Genomic DNA, 20,842 nt, shown 5'->3' with positions numbered 1-20,842 from the left:
TCCAGTATTAAGTGCGAGGTGGGTGTTTTTTTTTTTTTTTTTTGTGTGTGTGTGTGTGTGTGTGTGTGTGTGTGTGTGTGTGTGTGTGTAAGTAAGTAAATAAATAAAGAGGGCAGGATGTCAAACCAGCTGACTGGGAGCAGGAGAGGCGCTACAGGACATTTTAATTTCCACTGTCCTGAAATAGTTTGATGGCATTCATTACAAAATATAGACATTTGAGTACCACAGAGCGAAATACAGTGACATGCAGTGTAACAATGTTGTTTGATGATGGGTGGCACCTCACTGCACACTCAAGACCAAATAACATTTCTTACATTTCCTCAAAGATATATCTTTTATGTATCAGACTCTTCAGAAAAATGTGCGCTACAAAGTGAAGTTATTTTTGAAAAGTCTTTGTTTTTTTACGTTCTGATGTGCAGAGCAGTCTGAGCTATAGTTGGGGGGAGGGGGTGTTAGTCTCCACATGACCCATTTTTACATTTAGTGATTTTTCTGTTTCCTCTTCATTTACTGCTCCCACGTCAAATGAAAACAAGACGGATTTCTGTGGCTGGGAGCTATCAAGTGTATTAAAATACATTCACATAATTACGGAAGGGTAAACTATGTTACTAGTTTCAGATTTTATTTTATTTCCACCTTTTTGACAGTCAAGCATTAATCACCTTGCAGAACAGTGAAGTTATTTTTGTCGGTTTGATTATTAAATTTGGCTTTTATTAAGCTTTCCTGCTGAGGCAGTCTATTTATTCCACACTATTGGCTAGTTTCAACTGTTCGCTGCATTTCAGGTGCACGTTTTCATCTTCTAGCACGTATGGCATTATGCCATAATAAAGAACCAAACATGAGATAATACAGTACTGGTACTCCAAGAAAATTTACGTCCCAAAAACCACACTGAAAAGCTTCATATCCGGTCAAGGCCTTCGTCATTGAAAATCTGGACATACAAATGTACACTGGCACAAGAGGTTCTAGGCGCTTCAGTCTGGAACCGCACGACCGCTACAGTCGCAAGTTCGAATCCTGCCTCGGGCATGGATGTATGTGGTGTCCTTAGGTTAGTTTGTTTTAAGTAGTTCTAAGTTCTAGGGGACTGATAACCTCAGATGTTAAGTCCCATAGTGCTCAGAGCCATTTAAATGTGCACTGTAAGGCGAACTAGGCATTGTAGAATGGTTCACGAAATTCTGACACTCTTGGAGTATCCTCTGATGTCTTGTTTCTTTTATGACATAATGTAAGATCTTTTAACGTCTTACACGTACGAACATACTGGCTTCCTACATCACTGTAGCTGCGCAAGCGCAGTGACGCCTCTTATCTGGCGCTCTCTGACAACTGCTGAAATGAATCTATTTGTAACAGGTCATGGGAAAATATTGCGAATTGTTGTTAGGAAAGTGTTATTTTCAAAGTAAATTTCCTTTTACGCGAGATGAACTATGTGCGAGAATGTACGATGGATTTCTTAAATCACAGTGTGTTTGGTCTCTCTTAAAAATCATCTCTTTGATAACGAGCCATTTAGAAGAATTTAGAGCCCAGAAGATCAGAGATTTAATCTTCAAGACAAATAATATATGCGAAAGTTTTGCTTTTCTTGTAGCAACACTGTATATTAATTTAAACCATTAACTTTACCTGCTGGTGGAATTCGAATTTATACTTTCGTAATATGAAAATATGTAGCGTACATGTTGCTGCACATCAGAGCTCTTTCCAAAACGTGTTTTTTTCCCCCTGAGTACCGTTTTCTAAAGGGCCGGGAAATTCTATGCTGCTTTATAAAACCATATCCTATCAAAGGAAAAGTTTTACAGTTCCGAGGGAAAGTATACTGTCACTCAACATGGCAAAAGCATTTTTCACCCAGGAGAAAATGTATTTTTAACCGGGAGATCCGGCAAAAATCCAGGAATTTTTTCTCCTTGTCCGCGTGTACACCCTGTATTGGTAACGTAGTTATTGAATTTCGAAATTTGGTAGCGACTCTTCTCAAGGTGGTTCGTGTACTCGAATAATTTTTAAATGTCAGCCCATTTTCCTGGTAAATAATTATGGATTTTCATCCGAATCAAATTAAAATACCCTACATTCAACAAATTCCTTTCTGTCAACAGTTTTAGCCACCAATATCACATTTCCCAACACGTTTACCCACCATTTTGTAAAAAAAATGATGCATTCATGAGAGATCTTTAATGTGTTGCATAAATTAAACCATGTATTTTCATAATAGGCTGCACAAGTATAAATACAAAAGCTAATGAAGATGGCACTTAATCTTTGCGAACACATAAATCAACATGGCATCTGCTCAGTTCACTTCTATCATCCAATCGCAGCACAGGAAAAATCAAGTCCTCTGTTCACATATGACAATCTGAAGAAGTTAAAATATATTTTCAGAATGTGGTCCACCACTGCTCATAAATTTTTGAATAACATCTCATGATTACCTGTGGACTGAAACTAGTTGTTAACTAAAGAAATTTTATCAGCAGCTCTTGTCAAGGACACTAATGTACTTCAAATGAAGAAATTAAAATATACTGTACAAGTAGTATGATGGTCTTATGGAACTGTATCATTGGGTCTACCAACTCTCAACTAAACTGTCAACTTTCAACTTAAACTAGACTTCAGACTGTGCAACAGATTAGGCTGTGACAAGTTTCATTCTCAAAACAATTGAATAGATATTGAAATAAATGTTCCTGATATTCTGTTTTACCTTCACAAACATGTTTGCATGACAAAAATGTCCTGTACTGTGATTAGGTAATATTAAGAACTGAGCATGCACAGTGTTTATGTGCTTTTTAACCGAAAAATGCCGTATCTGGTGGTTTTCATGTTTATACCTTCCTACATTGAAAATATGTAGTTCATTTGATGCACCACATTAAATATCTCTAAAAGTCCACTGTTTTCGGCAAGAGGGAAATGTGACATCTCATAAAACTGCAACTTATATTTAAAGTTAAAAGCTTCACTATTGTGTGAAAGGGACTTTAGTAATCAAACCAGAAAACTATTGAGAAATGTGAGAAGATAAATATTTCAGGCAGAAATGAAGGAAATACTGTAACTCAGTGGGTCGCACCAACAAAATTAGCTTATGGCCAGATATTGAAAACAGTCTATGTTCATTATATTCTTGTTTTAGCCATAGGATGATGGTGATTTACTCTATTAAAGTTGACATGCAAAGGGTGTTACGTATACCTGAACTGACAGGCCTCAGTCATGTAGATATTCTGAAGAATTTAAAATCCCTATGTAATGTAGTGACAAACCAGCTTTCCTTGCGTGCAGGAAATGTGAACATTTTCAAATGTCTTGTGTTGTGGTGGTGTCTATATTAGATTCCAGACATGTAGTCACAGAAGAGAAATTTGAAATTCAAATGCTGCATCCATTTGAAAACTGTCAAGTATATGATTGGTGAGTTATTTTTTCATTAAAGGGACCACAACCTGCCTATCTAACCCATGTTAATTTAGGCAAGTATTTGACCCATTTCTGAAAAAAAACTATTTGATGCAGGACCTCATTATTTTTACTGTATGTTACATGATGAAGAAGGGATTGGTTGGTAGGACATGTTCTGGGGGCATCAAGGGATCACCAATTTAGTATTGGAGGGCAGCATGTAGGGTAAAAACCGTAGAGGGAGACCAAGAGATGAATACACTAAGCAGATTCAGAAGAATGTAGGTTGCAGTAGGTACTGGGAGATCAAGAAGCTTGCACAGGATAGAGTAGCATGGAGAGCTGCATCAAAACCAGTCTCTGGACTAAGGACCACAACAACGTGATGCTAATGGAGTCAACTGTACTAAAATCTTCTTTATCCCTTTTATAGTTTCTAAGAAATATTTTTTTAAATGTATTAACAAAAAATATTAATTGTTTTCTGCAGAAAATTTTTTTGTGAACTTTGCAATTGTGGAATATTAATGAATGTAGTACCAGAGGTGGCTTTTTATGTTATGCAGAGTCTCTGAAAATTTCATTCATTTATCTATGATGGTTTCTGATATAATGGGGCATATGTACTGAAAATTTTAGTTTGCGGGAAACTGACTTTAAAGAAAAAAATTTGAGATTTGTTACTTACAGTGAATTAATACTGTCCTGCTGCATATGGTGGCCCTTCTTTGGCCTCTAGCAGGTCTTCCAATTCCTTTTTCACCTTCCTGGATGTTTGTCTTGCTTTCTTGGCCGTATTAGATGCAGACCTGTCTGCATCGGCTATCCTCATTTTATCGCAATGTTGCAGCCCAGTGATCATATTTTCGCCAGCATTAATTCCCAGCTTTTTCAGTACCCAACACTTTCCAATATTACCACAATTGAATGTAATAACACCATCATGAACTCCTAGTTTCATTGTATGCATGCCTACAAATACAGTTTTAGGAAGGCAGTTCGAAATTATGCTGTTGAAACATTCATTTGGGTTCTGTCTCTGCCCATGCAGACATTTCCTTTGGTCAGGATGAGCCAAGTCTCTGAAAATAGGTTTAATTGCTGTAATACCAGCAGCAGGAAGAGAATGCTGCAAGATTCTCCAGTTGTCTGAGCCCTATTGTATTTGCACCACGAATTTTCTCCTGATGGACACAATCCATGACATAGCTTATCATCAGTAGAGGACTTACGGAAGAATATGGCCCAAACATCTCTCTTCATTGCCTCCAGATTTTCTTTATTTCTCCTAATTGCCTGCCCTTAGTAGACCTGCAAGTTTTCTATTTCAGTTTTAGTTAACTGACCCTGTCTGGTCAACAATTTTCCATCTTCTAATTTTTTTCCTCTCATGTCAACAGTTAGTTTTCTCTGCCTTGTTGCAAAACGTTTCTACATATTCTATTTTGCTAATAATGGCATCTCCATTTGGCTTAGAGTTCACCACATGTTGTATGCCTTACTGTCACCATCGCCCAAATACCTGGTGTACCGTATGCGTCTTGTTTCTACGGAGCGATGAAATATTTGTTGTACTCCATGAACTTCCGTACCACCACTTGTTCCTCTAAAATTAGCCACACAGTTGTGTTCTTTGTTCATTGACTTTACAACTTTTGCAATATTTAGACATTATCTCCACATCTAACACTCTACCGGTGTCTACACTCAGGGCAGTCACTACTCCATTCAGAGAAGTATGTCCTCTTTTCTGCCAACTTTCATCAAGTGCAACTGCAATATCCGAACATCCACGGTTTTCTTCCACTGTTTCCCTAGCAGCCAGTTTCATGCTTTCCTCACTGACCTCACATACAGCTTTCTCTAATATCACAGTCAGTTTTTCAAATTTATTTGGTGGTAGATGTAAGTTCATCACCGAACAAAATGTTCTCTGTGCAGCCATTTCCTTACCAATGGATCATAAGGCACAAACTAATCTATATTGATTTCATAAGGGCCACTTGCATCTGGTTTTGAAGAACTCATAAATGAAATCACAGCTGAGCATTTAATGCAAATTAAATCCAAAGCAATTGCTAGGCCTTTTCTCCCGCTGGCACTCCCACAAATTTTCACATTCTGTGACTCTCCACACTGTCTACATTGCACAAATTTAGAAATTACAGATGATAATATTCTCAAATTTATAATAATGTTACTGCACCCATTGTCACTTACAGTAAATTCATTGTAACACTTTTGAAGTGGTGAGAGCTTCTTTGATGATGCACTTGTTGAAGAATTACAATTAGACACATCATTGCCAGGCAACATAATCTCTTGTACAGAAAGCTTTCTAAACTTGTTTCCTCTACATGGTCGTTTCTTGAAAATGCCTTTACATTTTGTCATCTTCAGTAAACACAACAAAATACACGTAAACAAGCACTGCAAATGTAAGTATAACTACTACTCACTATCACACTTGAGCAAAACTAACCGCATGTTTGAAAGTGTATTGTTTACAAACAGCAGAAATTAAAGGAATACTGACTGTTGCATTCCAAGGATAGCCAACACACTCGGGAGTAAAAAAAAAAAAAATCCCTTACGTGCAATGTAGGGGATATAAAGATCTAAAATATATGCAGAAAAGTGGGCATGGCACATAAACACACGTGGTAGGAAAATGCTGTTTAAATGCTCGAAAAATATTTTTTTCAGCAAAATCCTTTTCAGAGTACTTAAATTAAACTTTAATCTATCGAAATATGATGAAAACTGAAAACCAGGTGTTTCCCCTCCCCCCCCCCCCCTCTCTCTCTCTCTCTCTCTCTCTCTCTCTCTCTCTCTCTCTCTTTTCTGAACAACAGTGTGGTCCCCTTAATAGGTTTAACATAAAATTCCTTTTCTTTCTCTTTTTTCCCAATAATGTAAATTATTGTGATTTGATATGATATGTTCAAAATTAAAATATACTTAACACTTTTTTTTAACAATCAGTTTTATTGGATATGCTAAAACAAAACATTACATGAAGAGAGTAGGGAACTGTCAGAACAAAAAGTATCAGGACAGAAGACAGGTTCTCAGGATGTTAAATGCACTGATGAGCCAAAACATTGACCATCTGCTTAATAGCTTATTTGTCCATCTTTGGAACGAAATACATCACTGATTCTACATATCAGTGACCCGACAGTTTGTTCATAATTTGTGGAGCTGGTAATTTGTGGAGCTATGTGGCATTAGATGTCTGTGCTCAGGTCATTTGTGTACACGATGATGGGACCCAGATGGGTTCCGTAGGATTGACATTACCTGAATTTGGTCATTGAGACATCAATGTTAGTTCACTATAGTGCTCCTGAAACCACTTGTAGCATGATTTTGGCTCCAAGATGCGCACAGGTATACTGTTGAAAGATGACATCACCAACGGGGAAGATGAAGCATGAAGGGATGCACGTGCCTCATAGCTGTCAGTATGTGCCTTCGATTAATACCACAGTCCCGTGCAAGTGCAGAACAATGCCTCACCTAGCGTAATAGTGCTCCCACCAGCCACTCTGTGGCGAAGTGCGCGTTTCGAGCTGCCACTCACCTCGATGACAACATTTGTGGAGATGACCATCGACATAGTGTAGTAAAAATGTGATTCACCCGAAGAGCTGACATGTTTCCATTCATTGATGATCGAATCCCAATGGTCCCGTGCTCATTACAGCCGTAAGTGATAATGTCGTTGAGTCAACTTATGAACACACAGGGGTGGTCTGCTGCTGAGCTCCATCTTCAACAATGTACTATGAACGGTGTGCTCCAAAACACTTGGACGTGCACTAGCGTTGTGCTCTTTTGGCAGAGGTGCCACAGATCACCATCTATCCTACTTTACGATTTAGTACCTAGTGGTGGTTTCACTTTCCTCCTCCCTCTTTCCGTAGATGCTCATGACAGTAGTACATGAACATTCAACCAGCTTCACCCTTTTAGAGATACGTGTTCACAGGCTCTGCGTAATAGTAATCTGCCCTTTGTCAGTCTTTTATCTCAATGGATTTCCCTTTTTGCGACCCAGTCTTCGCTAAGGTGATCCCCTTTCATGTCTGCTCTGCTTACATACCTTTGTTACCACAACACATGCCTGCAATGCTGCCAGACGGCATCCAACGTTTCAGTGGGCAGCGGTCATAATTTTTTGCCTTACTAGTGTATTTTATGTAATTAAGTGAAACTATTAATGATCTACTAAGCTGAGCAAAGTATGCAGAACTTTTAAAAGCTGATGTTCTGATTTTATTACATTACATAAATGAGCAAGAAGGAAACTGAATAAATTTTTAAATTCCCAAAGAATGGGAATGCATTTGTGCTTCCTGGGACCTGTGGCAGTAATCGAAGGCATAGTGACAGCTGTGAACTATGTGAACATTATTGCAGACCATCTGCATTCTTTCTCACCTTTCCTGACAAGGAAGGCATCTTCCAGCAGGCTAACTGTCCTCATCAGAAAGCCATAATCATGCTACAGTAGTGCGAGAAACATGGTTGTGAATTCTCTTTGTTTTCTTAGCTACAAAGTTCACCTGATTTGATTCTGATGGAACACCGAAGACACTACCATGCCACCATAAAAACTGTGTGACTTCTGTGTATATATCTGGCGCTACATACATCTGTAAATATACCTAGAACTTGTCAAACCATGCCATCCAGAATCACCACTGTGTTGCATTCCGTAGGTGGCTGAACATGCTATTAAACAGGTGCTAATAATATCTTGGCTTGTTAGTGTTTAAGGACAGGTTGCTCACTCAAATTCCGAAATAGTTAAAAAAAAAAAAAAAAAATACAGTTATTCTGTTGTCTCTCAGGCACGTGCTTCACTTGGTCGGGCTATACCAGAAATAGTTTTCTGTTCATTTAACACTCTTCAGATTGCTACCAATAGTGTGCCTTGGGTATCTCTAAAAGTTTCAGTTGAACCAGTGTGTATATGTTGATGATTCTTGTTTCCTTCAGATTCCAATGACACTGCATTGATGGAAGCTGTAACAGCTGCTATGCGAGCAATCCTTCAAAAATCTGCACCACTTGCACCCAGTTGTTTTAAGGATATGACCCAGTCAGATTTGAAGGTAAATGCATGAAATACTACTCACATTTTTGTTGTATTATTTTAATTAATATTTCATGTCTAATTTCTAAAAACTTTCACTATTACTCGCATGTTTTATAAGTCCCAAGAATTTGTGTACTTTCCATTAACTTCTGGCACTGCATGTCTTTGAGGCAGAAAGTGTTTGTGCCGACATATTGTCAAATTATAGATGTACAACAGGGTGTATACGACCCAGGAGATTCGGGAAAAACCCGGGAATTTTTTCATCCGGGAGAAAACTGGGACAAACCCGGGAATTATTTTGAATTCTGGGAATTTTTCTTTGTTTTAGTTTTCAGTTAAATTTTTGTGATTTTGACTTTTAAAAACCAATACTCTAACATAGGAGATTACTGTTTCCCACTACTGCAGAATAATACTGCAGCAGCAAAACGAGAGAGAAAAAAATGAAAATAAAACTTAAGTTGAAAAGGAAATGCGCCATATACAACAACAAAACACAGTGCTCATACAAGTTTTTGCCAAAGACTTCAGGAAGACTATGCAGTGCTTCATAACAACAAATTGCCTCCGATCTGCGTGACGTGACAACTGTTTAAATTAGATTCCTTTGAGCAGTTGCGGGCGGGCTGTTGTGCATGCGCAGTTGAGTTGCGTATGAGTAGTACCTTCTCCCACTTGTGGTTACAGAAGTGTGGCTGGGAACAACTACCTAAGATTACCCCAGTTCGGAAGTATAGTAAATCCGAGGCTGATGCACCGAGCAGTCTGAGTTGTTGTGTAGAGGTGTTTACGTTCGGTGTTTTGTTGTTTCCTCTTCATTTATTGCTCTCGTGTTAAATGATGATAAAACGGATTTTTGTAGCTGGGAGCTATCAAATGAATTAAAATATGTTCGCATAATTACGGAAGGCTAAAATATGTTATTAGTTTCAGGTTTTATTTCCACCTTTCTCTCAGTCGAGCATTAATTGCCTTGCAGAACAATGAAGTTATTTTTGTTGGTTTGCTAAAGAGATTTGGATTTTATTAATATTTTCTGCAGAGACAGTCAGTTTATTTGAAACAAAGTATTTAATTTCACACTATTGGCTGGTTTCAACTGTTCGCTGATTTCAAGTGCACGAATGCCATAATAAAGAACCAAACATACATCTGAATCTGGACATACGAATGTGCACTTCAAGCCGAATCATGCATTTTAGTATGGTTCACGAAATTCCGATGCTCTTCGAGTATCCTCTAATGCCTTGTTTCTTTTATGACATAATGTAAGATCTTTTAATGCTGTACACGTACGAATTGTACGGGCTTCCTGCATCATCGTAGCTCCGCAAGTGTGGCGACACCTGTTATCCAGCGCTCTCTGGCAACTTCTGAAACGAATCTATTTTTAACAAATCGCGGGAAAATATTCCGAATGGTTGTTTGAAAAGCGTTACTTTCAAAGTAAATTTTCTTTGATATAAGATGAAGTATGTGCGAGAATGTACAATGAATTTCTGAAATAACAAAGCGTTTGACTCTCATTTGAAAATCAGCTCTTTGAGTACGACCATTTAGAAGAATTTCGAGCCCAGAAGATCAGATGTTTACATCGTTCCTAAACATTTTACTGGCACATTTGTGTGATGTATCTTAAAGTGTAACACTCGTGAAAAAGATCAACATATATGTGAAGCAGGCAGAAAGGAATACAAACATCTCAAAAATGAGATTGACAGGAAGTGCAAAATGGCTAAGCAGGGATGGCTAGAGGACAAATGTCAGGATGTAGAGGCATATATCACTAGGCGTAATATAGATACTGCCTACATAAAAATTAAAGAGACCTTTGGAGAAAAGATAACCACGTGTATTAATATCAAGAGCTCAGATGGAAACCCAGTTCTAAGCAAAGAAGGGAAAGCAGAAAGGTGGAAGGAGTATATAGAGGGTCTATACAAGGGTGGTGTACTTGAGGACAATATTATGGAAATGGAAGAGGATGTAGATGAAGATGAAATGGGAGATATGATGATGCGTGAAGAGTTTCACCGAGCACTGGAAGACCTAAGTTGAAACAAGGCCCCGAGAGAAGACAACATGCCATTAGAACTACTGACAGCCTTGGGAGAGCCAGCCCTGACAAAACTCTACCATTTGGTGAGCAAGATGTAGGAGACAGGCGAAATACCCTCAGACTTCAAGAAGAATATAATAATTCCAATCCCAAAGAAAGCAGGTGTTGACAGATGTGAAAATTACCGAACTATCAGTTTAATAAGTCACAGCTGCAAAATACTAACGCGAATTCTTTACAGACGAATGGAAAAACTAGTAGAAGCCAACCTCGGGGAAGATCAGTTTGGATTCCCTAGAAATATTGGAACACGTGAGGCAATACTGACCCTACGACTTATCTTAGAAGATAGATTAAGGAAAGGCAAAGCTACATTTCTAGAATTTGTAGACTTAGAGAAAGCATTTGACAATGTTGACTGGTATACTCTCTTTCAAATTCTGAAGGTGGCAGGGGTAAAATACGGGAAGCGAAAGGCTGGTTACAATTTGTACAGAATCCAGATAGCAGTTATAAGAGTCGAGGGGCATGAAAGGGAAGCAACGGTTGGGAACGGAGTGAGATAGGGTTTTAGATTCTCCCAGATGTTATTCAATCTGTATATTGAGCAAGCAGTAAAGGAAACGAAAGAAAAATTCGGAGTAGGTATTAAAATCCATGGAGAAGAAATAAAAACTTTGAGGTTCGCCGATGACATTGTAATTCTGTCAGAGACAGCAAAGAACTTGGAAGAGCAGTTGAACGGAATGGACAGTGTCTTGAAAGGAGGCTATAAGATGAACATCAACAAAAGCAAAACAAGGATAATGGAATGTAGTCGAATTAAGTCGAGTGATGCTGAGGGAATTAGATTAGGAAATGAGACACTTAAAGTAGTAACGAAGTTTTGCTATTTGGGGAGCAAAATAACTGATCATTGACGAAGTAGAGAGGATGTAAAATGTTGACTGGCAATGATAAGTAAAGCGTTTGTGAAGAAGAGAAATTTGTTAACATCGATTATAGATTTAAGTGTCAGGAAGTCATTTCTGAAAGTATTTGTATGGAGTTTAGCCATGTATGGAAGTGAAACATGGACGATAAATAGTTTAGACAAGAAGAGAATAGAAGCTTTCGAAATTTGGTATTGCAGAAGAATGCTGAAGATTATATGGGGTCTAAAGTACTGGGAAATTCTACATCGCTATATAAAACCATAAACATTCAAAGGATTGATTAGTTTTACAGTACCAAGGGAGAGTATACGGTCACTTAACATGGAAAAAGTGTACTTTCACCCGGGAGAAAGTGTATTTCTAACCGGGATTTTTTTTTCCTGGTCCACGTATACACCATGTACAAGGTGTGATTACAAAAATCGAACTTATTGGTTTTTGGGAAAGAATTTTCCTATTCATCTTTTGATCACCCTCCCCTGTTCAACCTTGTGGCAAGAACTCATGAAGCCCTATACTTTTAAAATTATTGAAGAACACAATAAGCATATCCTTTACATTTAACCACATTGTTTAGATATTTGCAGTCTTGTGATTCCAAATGTTTCTGCTGGGACGATTGGGCTTAAAGTTTCAGTGTCTTGTCAATAAACCCATGTTTCATTCCTGGTCCACTTGCATTTGCCACCGTTTCTGTTCGAAGTCCAATTATTTCGAAATAGATTTTTCTCACATATTTCATGCCCATAAAACTTAGACATGACTTAGTTTATAAGCCAGCATCATTTATGGCTTCTCAGTCAGTGAATTAACAATCTTCATAATAATTTCTTTCACTTTTTCCATTATTTTATTGGCTGACAATGATGTGTTGGATGCACATCTAATATTTTTACAGCTGACAACAGATTGCGTATCATATTTGGCTAACACTGTACATACACTGTTCAGTCACGTTTACCAACACAACAGTGAAAAAATTGCGCAAATCAGACTAATACAACAAGTAAAAACACAGAATTCTCTGTTAGCTTTTGAACAAGCCTTGTTCCATTGGTAACATTAAAATTGCAAGGTGACAGAATATGTGACCAGTTTTTATCTTCAGGAGGCAAATTTCTGACTACTGCTGATAGACGCACATTGTGAGTTATTAACATCTGTTGAATAATTTGTCAAAACAGCAAATACGGAATCAGAAGCAACAAATACTTGGATTGGGAGGGGGGGGGGGGGGCGGCAGAGAGAGAGAGAGAGAGAGATTATGTAACATCTTGACAACTCCTTCATATGTAGAAAGTAGGGGCTCAGGAGCTCATATGTTTGTGCAATTGGAAAGCAGTGCCAAATAAGAATGTCACAGTGTCTTGGATGGGCTGAAGAATGGGACAGTCTTGAGTATAAAGGGGAAACTATAAAGAATTGTTGATGGTGTACAGCAACCAGCCACAAATTAGTTTTAGGTTACTGTATTCAAAAACTGCCATTACTGATTTTGAATCTTTTACAAATTATCATCAGACGGTTTTTTCATGCATTCATCAATACAGATTATACTTTGGATTCCTGTGAGTTTCCATGAAATGTTCATCTGGCACATTTGTATTTGCAGTTTTCTTGCAATGAAACCCAAAATTCGTTGTATGCACCACATGTGGTACACATTGAAAATTCGTTCTGCGACCAAAGGAAAGTGGTTTACGTTGCAGTACAGTGTATGTGACTGTGAAAATAGAAACATTCTTGAGAATGTGTTTCATTGCAAGAAAGCTGCTAATACAAATGTGCCAGATGGACATTTCATGGCAACTCGTAGGAAAACACTGTATAATCTGTATTGATGAAAGCGTAAAAAAAATTTTTGATGATGAATTGTAAAAAATTCGAAATCAGTATGGTACTTTATTCAAGAAGTAAGCTAAAACCAATTTGTGGCTGGTTGCTGTACACCATCAATAATTTATTTTATATAACAGCCACCATCTCCAACCATGTCTGTGTATGACAAAATTTCAGTGATATAGACTGCAGTGGAGAAGTCGGCAAATGAAACAGTGGAAACTGAAGCACGCTGCATAAGATCTGCTTGGCTTGATACTGAGGGTGGTATAGCAGCAGAGAAAAAGAATGTGGCATACAGACGAATGTTACAATCAAATTTTACAAGAGCAGTGGTGAAAGAATATAAAGAAGAAGAACTGAAAAGAGGACACATCAATGAAAAAGGGTGTATGAAAACAAACATCAAAGAACAGGAGCTTCTGAGGAATCAGAATGAGGCAAGGAAATTTTCTGGGAAAATAAATGCTGTCTGGAAACCTTCAGTGAAAAAAAACTAGCTTAATATAGGACGAAACAGGAAAGTTGTAATTAACAGGAAAGAGATTTGTGAGATATGGTGCTAATATTATGATGAACTCCTTCATTCCAGAATGATACCAAGAGATACATTAGTATACAGGGCTTAAATGACTTTGATGAAAATACTGGCCCCCCACTTCTGCAAGAGATGAGAATTGCTTTGGAGAAATTGAAGAACAATATATCACCAGGTACTTACAATATAACAGCAGAAATATTCAAGGTTGGTGGCAGTTGGAACAGATTCTCCAAAAACTGGTGATTTCAATACAGGATGAGGGGAAAATTCCCCAGCAATGAAGGGAAACAATTACAGGGTGTTACAAAAAGGTACGGCCAAACATTCAGGAAACATTCCTCACACACAAATAAAGAAAAGATGTCATGTGGACATGTGTCCGGAAACACTTAATTTCCATGTTAAAGCTCATTTTAGTTTCGTCAGTATGTACTGTACTTCCTCGATTCACCGCCAGTTGGCCCTATTGGAGGAAGGTAATGTTGACTTCGGTGCTTGTGTTGACATGCGACTCATTGCTCTACAGTACTAGCATCAAGCACATCAGTACATAGCAGCAACAGGTTAGTGTTCATCACGAACGTGGTTTTGCAGTCAGTGCAATGTTTACAAATGCAGAGTTGGCAGATGCCCATTTGATGTATGGATTAGCACGAGGCAATAGCCGTGGCGCGGTACATTTGTATCGAGACAGATTTCAAGAATGAAGGTGTCCAGACAGGTAGACGTTCGAAGCAATTGATCGGCATCTTAGGGAGCATGGAATATTCCAGCCTATGACTCGCGACTGGGGAAGACCTAGAACGACGAGGACACCTGCAATGGATGAGGCAATTCTTAGTGCAGTTGACGATAACACTAATGTCAGCGTTAGAGAAGTTACTGCTGTACAAGGTAACATTGACCACATCACTGTATGGAGAGTGCTACGGGAGAACCAGTTGTTTCCGTACCATGTACAGCGTGTACAGGCACTATCAGCAGCTGATTGGCCTCCACGGGTACACTTCTGCGAATGGTTCATCCAACAATGTGTCAACCCTCATTTCAGTGCAAATGTTCTCTTTATGGATGAGGCTTCATTCCAGCGTGATCAAATTGTAAATTTTGAAAATCGACATGTGGGGGCTGATGAGAATCCGCACGCAATTGTGCAATCATGTCATCAACACAGATTTTCTGTGAATGTTTGGGCAGGCATTGTTGGTGATGTCTTGATGGGGTCCCATGTTCTTCCACCTACGCTCAATGGAGCACATTATAATGATTTCATACGGGATACTCTACCTGTGCTGCTAGAACATGTGCCTTTACAAGTACGACACATCATGTGGTTCATGCACGATGGAGCTCCTGCACATTTCAGTCGACGTGTTCGTACGCTTCTCAACAACAAATTCGGTGACCGATGGATTGGTAGAGGTGGACCAGTGCTATGGCCTCCACGCTCTCCTGACCTCAACCCTCTTGACTTTCATTTATGGGGGCATTTGAAAGCTCTTGTCTACGCAACCCCGGTACCAAATGTCGAGACTCTTCGTGCTCGTATTGTGGACGGCTGTGATACAATACACCATTCTCCAGGGCTGCATCAGCGCATCAGGGATTCCATGCGAAGGAGGGTGGATGCATGTATCCTCCCTAACGGAGGACATTTTGAACATTTCCTGTAACAAAGTGTTTGAAGTCACACTGGTACGTTCTGTTGCTGTGTGTTTCCATTCCATGATTAATGTGATTTGAAGAGAAGTAATAAAATGAGCTCTAACATGGAAAGTAAGCGTTTCCGCTTTTTGTAACACCCTGTATATGTCCTGTATACAAGAAACATGATGTGTGGGAATGTGAAAACTGTTGAGGAATTACGCTGCTAAACATGGGATAAAAAGTATCCTCCAACATACTGTTTGACCATCTCCTCCCATTGTTGAGAGAGAGAGAGAGAGAGAGAGAGAGAGAGAGAGAGAGAGAGAGAGATTGGCTCATACCAATGTGGATTTCTCCCAGAGAAATCAAAAATAGATAAGGTCTTCACCTTAAGGTAAATTTTAGAAAAGACAATTGAACTCAGAGTTGGCATGTATCACCTTTTCGTCAGCTGCAAGTCAGTGCATAATAATGTAAACAGAGAGAAGCTGTACCGTGGTCTGGCTGAACTAGGAACTCCTGGAAAATTGTTAATGTTTGTGAGAATCACAGTGAATGTGGTACACAGTAATGGGAGGACAGAAGGAATTGCACCTAGTCCACCAGATAAATGATATGGTGTAAGGCAAGTACATGCAGTGGTGCGTCTCCTTTTTAATGTTGCTTTGAAGAAAGTCTAGGGACAGAAACCTGCTGTACAGGGTAATGATCTTTTTATAAATCAGTGCAAGTTAAATTATGCAGATGATGTGGATACAGTTGCAAAAACTAGGAAGACAATGGAGGTTATATTTGTTGCACTAGAGCAGGCCATTACAAATATGAGACTGAATAACAAGCAACAGAAAAGAAAATATGTGGCAGCTAGGAAAGCATTCAAGGAGAATATGCACCCTCACTAATATTGAGCGATTATACATTGGAGAGAGTGGAGCACTTTTAATTATGTAGAATTGACAATCACTCACTCAAGTGATATCTCTAATAAAATTAAATGGAGATTAATAGCAGCAGACAGCGTCTATTTTGTTATAAAAAGAAAAAATGAAAAAATCTCTTTTCCTCAAAGCTCTTAACTTGTTTTGAGGTCTACACTTTACATAGAGATCCACCTATTAGAAGAACAGCGAAATCAGCCAGATTGAGATGGATGGAGCATATGGCATGGATGAGTGATACAGAAGCAACTATAAGGATATTAGATGGAAATCCCATGGGTCAAAGAAGACAGTTTTGGCCAAGTACCAGCTGGGAGTTGTAGAGGACTTGTTGAAAATGGGCTGTAGGGGAAGGGGAGCTCAAGCAGTGAATTGTGATATGTCGGAGAATTGCTGAAGAGGCTAACAATTAACTGTAGAGCCGTAGTAGTAGTTCAGATATCTGGCAAAAGGTAAAACTTTCCATAACCAAGGGTCAGAAGAAACTTCCCTTGAATCTAGGACCAGCAATAGTGCTGCAGATCCATGGCATAGCACAACATACTAGTGACACTTGCAGCAGCTGGTTCCCCACCCTCATCACTCCTGGTTTAGTTTTTATGTGAGAACAACCTAGTTCTGGGCTTAATTCCACTGCTTTGTTTTTATTTAGAAAGATCTAGGTTTACATGTAGGTATGGCAAGGGATTGTGGCCTTGAGGTATCCTGATGGAGATGGCTGCTGTTCAAGAACTGCTGGAAGGCATGTTCACCACTGTCAGCTGATTTCATGGGGCTCCTTCTAATTGTACCACTGATGAGGCAGTGCAGTCACCAGAACATGATAACCAGTTCTTTTGCTGAAGTGGTTCACAGAGGACTCAAACCTTGCTCAAAGTACTCCTCTATAGTGGCTTTTAGGTCGTGCCCAGGTCTTGAGCTGTTTCGTGAGGAAGGTTTATGTGGCTAATGACTGAAATGAATAGGTTTGAGGAATTGCTCCTTGTTGAGAATGACAAAACTAGTGATCATTGCCTCTCCTGCTTGCACAGAGGTCTCTTACAATTGAAAATGTGTCTCAGGGAACTGTGACCATTTCAAATACAATGGAAAAATATACTTCTGTGTGACTTACTGTTTTCTTTTCATTATCAGTTTTGACGTGTAATACATGTCATCTTGAAAAATCCAGGATGGAATGTAACAATACCAGAGAAGGAATGTTGCTACTCACTGTATAGTGGAGATGTCGAGTCGCAATAGTCACAACAAAAAGATTCACACAATTATGTGTGTCAAAATTGAAGACTGGCCGTACAAGAGATTGGAGAAGAATGTAACATTTCAGTTGTATCATGACATGAGATCCTGACATAGAATCTTGGAGTGCTTCGTGTTGCCGTCAAGTTCATCCCACAGCTCAAGTTCATCCCACGACTCATGAGGCAAAATCAGGAAGACTTTCACCTCATAATCTGTGAAGTGCTTTTGGATCATGAGAACGAGATGTTCCTTAAGAGAATCATAACTGGTGGTGATGTGTGGGTCTACGGTCATGATGTTGAGACAAAGTTTCAATCTTCACAATGTGTAGGGAAAGGTTCTCAAAGACCAAAACAAGCTCATCAGATCAGGTCAAATGTCAAAGCCATGCTGATAGTTTTGTTTGACTTTGAAGGATTAGTTCATCATGAATTCATGCCACAGGGAAAACCGAATCGATGGTAATATTGGGACACCTTGTGATGGCTGTGAGAAGGTAACAGCCTGGAATGTGGTAAGAGAATTCATGGCTCATGCATCATAACGCACCCACTCATTCATCCCTGTTGGTGAGTGACTGTTGCACAAAAAATGAAATCACTGTGCTGCCTCATCCTCTGTACTCTCCAGACCTAGCCCCTGTGGACCTTTTCTTATTTCCAAAATTGAAAACCCTGTTGAAAGGATGAAGATTTGCAATTATAGATGAGATAAAAGAAAATTTACAGATGGCACATTGTGCAATCCAACAAGAGATGTACTGAGAATGCTTCCGGAAGTGGAAACAGTGTTGGAAGTGGAGTATCAATTGTGGAGAAAAGTATTTCGAAGGAGATTGTGCACAGTAAGTAAAAGGTAAGTGCAGAAAAATTTTGCGGCCAAAGTTTTGGAATGTTTTGAACAGACCTCATACAGTTAACTTGCAGGGAAGTGAAAACAACTTGGCAAAAGACAGTAATCACTTGGTTAGGATAAAGTGGACGCATTGGTCAAAGTTCTTTGTCACATATGTCACTCAGTTCTTGTAACTGAGAATGGGCCAAAGTTAAAAACAGTTCCTACAGCAAATTTTGTTAAATTGCTGTGAGGATGCTTTGTGCTACAAGATGTTCGTATAGAATTAAAGTTAGGAAAGTCCAGTGTGTTCAGCAGTATTCGATTAATTTAAGTAATAAATGTTTCTTCTGAGCCAATGACGGAGTTATAGTAGCCTCCAGGAACATTAATAAATGATTAAATGAACAAATAGTGACACAGAAGAGAGCAATACTGTGTTACACATTGCGAACATGGGAGTGGAGGAAAGCTGCATGATCCTTGGAGCAGCAAAGGTTGGCCCAGTGGGTGGACTGGGTGGGGAGGAGGTGGAAGAGCAACATAATTACTTCTTTGTCCTATGTATATGAATGTGAAATTATTCCTCTTCTTCTGTCACACTAAATGTTTTATTGCATGAATTCTAGCACTAAAACAGTGTAGTTTGTAATGCAACCTGGTTCACACGTAAAGGCTTGCATGATACTGCTGATAACATTACTTCAGTCTTAATTATCTCATTTACTGTTTCAGGTATTGCTTGAATGGACACAGCAGTGCTCAGATCCAAGTGCTCGCGCAAACCTCTTAAAGATCAGTGGAATATTAGGAATGATGAAGGGAGACAGTTCAACATTGAAGGTAACTCATTGACAACTAACTGACGCATGAGTTACTTTTATGTGTAAATTATTCACAAATTAAGTGACGATATCCTTGAACACTATTAATTAATAAGGCACTGGAGCTGTCCAATTACTGGAACATTGTACTTAGTTCTTTGAACAGTAAGATGTTTTTATTAAAGTTTTCTATCTGATGTACCTAAGCTCCTTGAAGTAGTAAACAGTAAATGCAGATTTCATTTTTTTTTTTTTTTCAGGCCAAATGCGTACTGCATGGGTGATGCGTTGGTTCATTACACTCTCTCTCTCTCTCTCTCTCTCTCTCTCTCACACACACACACACACACACACACACACACACACACACACACACACTCTTACTTGACTTTCAGAGTGGTGTGCATGTGAATCCTTTTCAAGGCTGACATTGTTCTCAAATTTTTATTCTGTTTTCAGATTAAAATCCTCCATTGTCGTCGTATAGTGGGATCTGCTATAAATTATCAGATTCTGTAAATACCTCTTCATCAGAAGTGTGCATGTCAGTGCTCAGACTTTAATGATTTCCGGTGAATATCTTCAAAAATCATATTATATCGTTAACAGCTACCATGAAAGCATTCGCTGCTGCTCCTCCTCCTACTACTACTACTACTACTACTACTACCACTACCACTACCACTACCACTACCACTACCACTACCACCAACACCACCACCACCAATACCACCAGCTTTTTATGGGGGGGTTTAAACAACATGGTTGTTAAGGCACAACAAATATGCTTGCACTCAGAAGTAAACAGTTTCAAACCCCCATCCCACCATACAAGTTTAGGATTCCCCATGAATGACCTTGTTGTCAATGTTAAACCCTAATCACCCTTTCTTTCTTTCTTTCTTTCTTTGTTACAATGATGTGGGTGTAGTAGTTTTATTGTTGCAGACTCAATTGGCATTTACTGGCCAATTGAACAGATTTTTATAAAAAAGTTGTATTGAAGAGAAAGCAAATAATTGATATTAGATGGTGAATATGGTTGAAGATCATGTATCTGAAATCACCAATGTGTTACATTTATATGGTTGTAATTAAACTAAAAGAGTCAAATAAAAATGATGTACTTAGAATTATCCTGTTCTAATGTATCTTAATCTTAAAATGCCCATTGAGCAGTTCTAGGAGCTTTAGTCCGGAACCACGCTGCTGCTATGGTCGCAGGTTGGAATCCTGCCTCGGGCCTGAGTGTGTGTGATGTCCTTAGGTTAGTTAGGTTTAAGCAGTTCGAAGTCTAGGAGACTGATGGCCTCAGATGTTAAGTCCCATAGTGCTAGAGACATTTAAAAAAAAATGTCCTGTTCAAGGATCCAGTACTAATATACTTCTTAATGGAGTGCACTTTACATCATAAATCGGACAA

The 20,842-nt window shown here is 38.8% G+C and overlaps 1 protein-coding gene across 1 annotated transcript in view; it reads left to right on the top strand.

Moving 5' to 3' along the window:
* Positions 1-20,842, top strand: part of LOC124605094 (HEAT repeat-containing protein 3) — a 295,904-nt gene that overhangs the window by 271,441 nt on the left and 3,621 nt on the right. Inside the window, exons 11-12 of the mRNA XM_047136544.1 lie at positions 8,458-8,573; positions 19,331-19,438. Coding sequence (XP_046992500.1) covers positions 8,458-8,573; positions 19,331-19,438 — 224 coding nt within the window. The remainder of the gene's footprint in view (positions 1-8,457; positions 8,574-19,330; positions 19,439-20,842) is intronic.

Source organism: Schistocerca americana, chromosome 3, assembly GCF_021461395.2.
Source record: "Schistocerca americana isolate TAMUIC-IGC-003095 chromosome 3, iqSchAmer2.1, whole genome shotgun sequence".
NCBI lineage: Eukaryota > Metazoa > Arthropoda > Insecta > Orthoptera > Acrididae > Schistocerca > Schistocerca americana.
The sequence above is the reverse complement of the archived record's forward strand: the minus strand, read 5'-3'. Positions and strand labels throughout refer to the sequence as shown.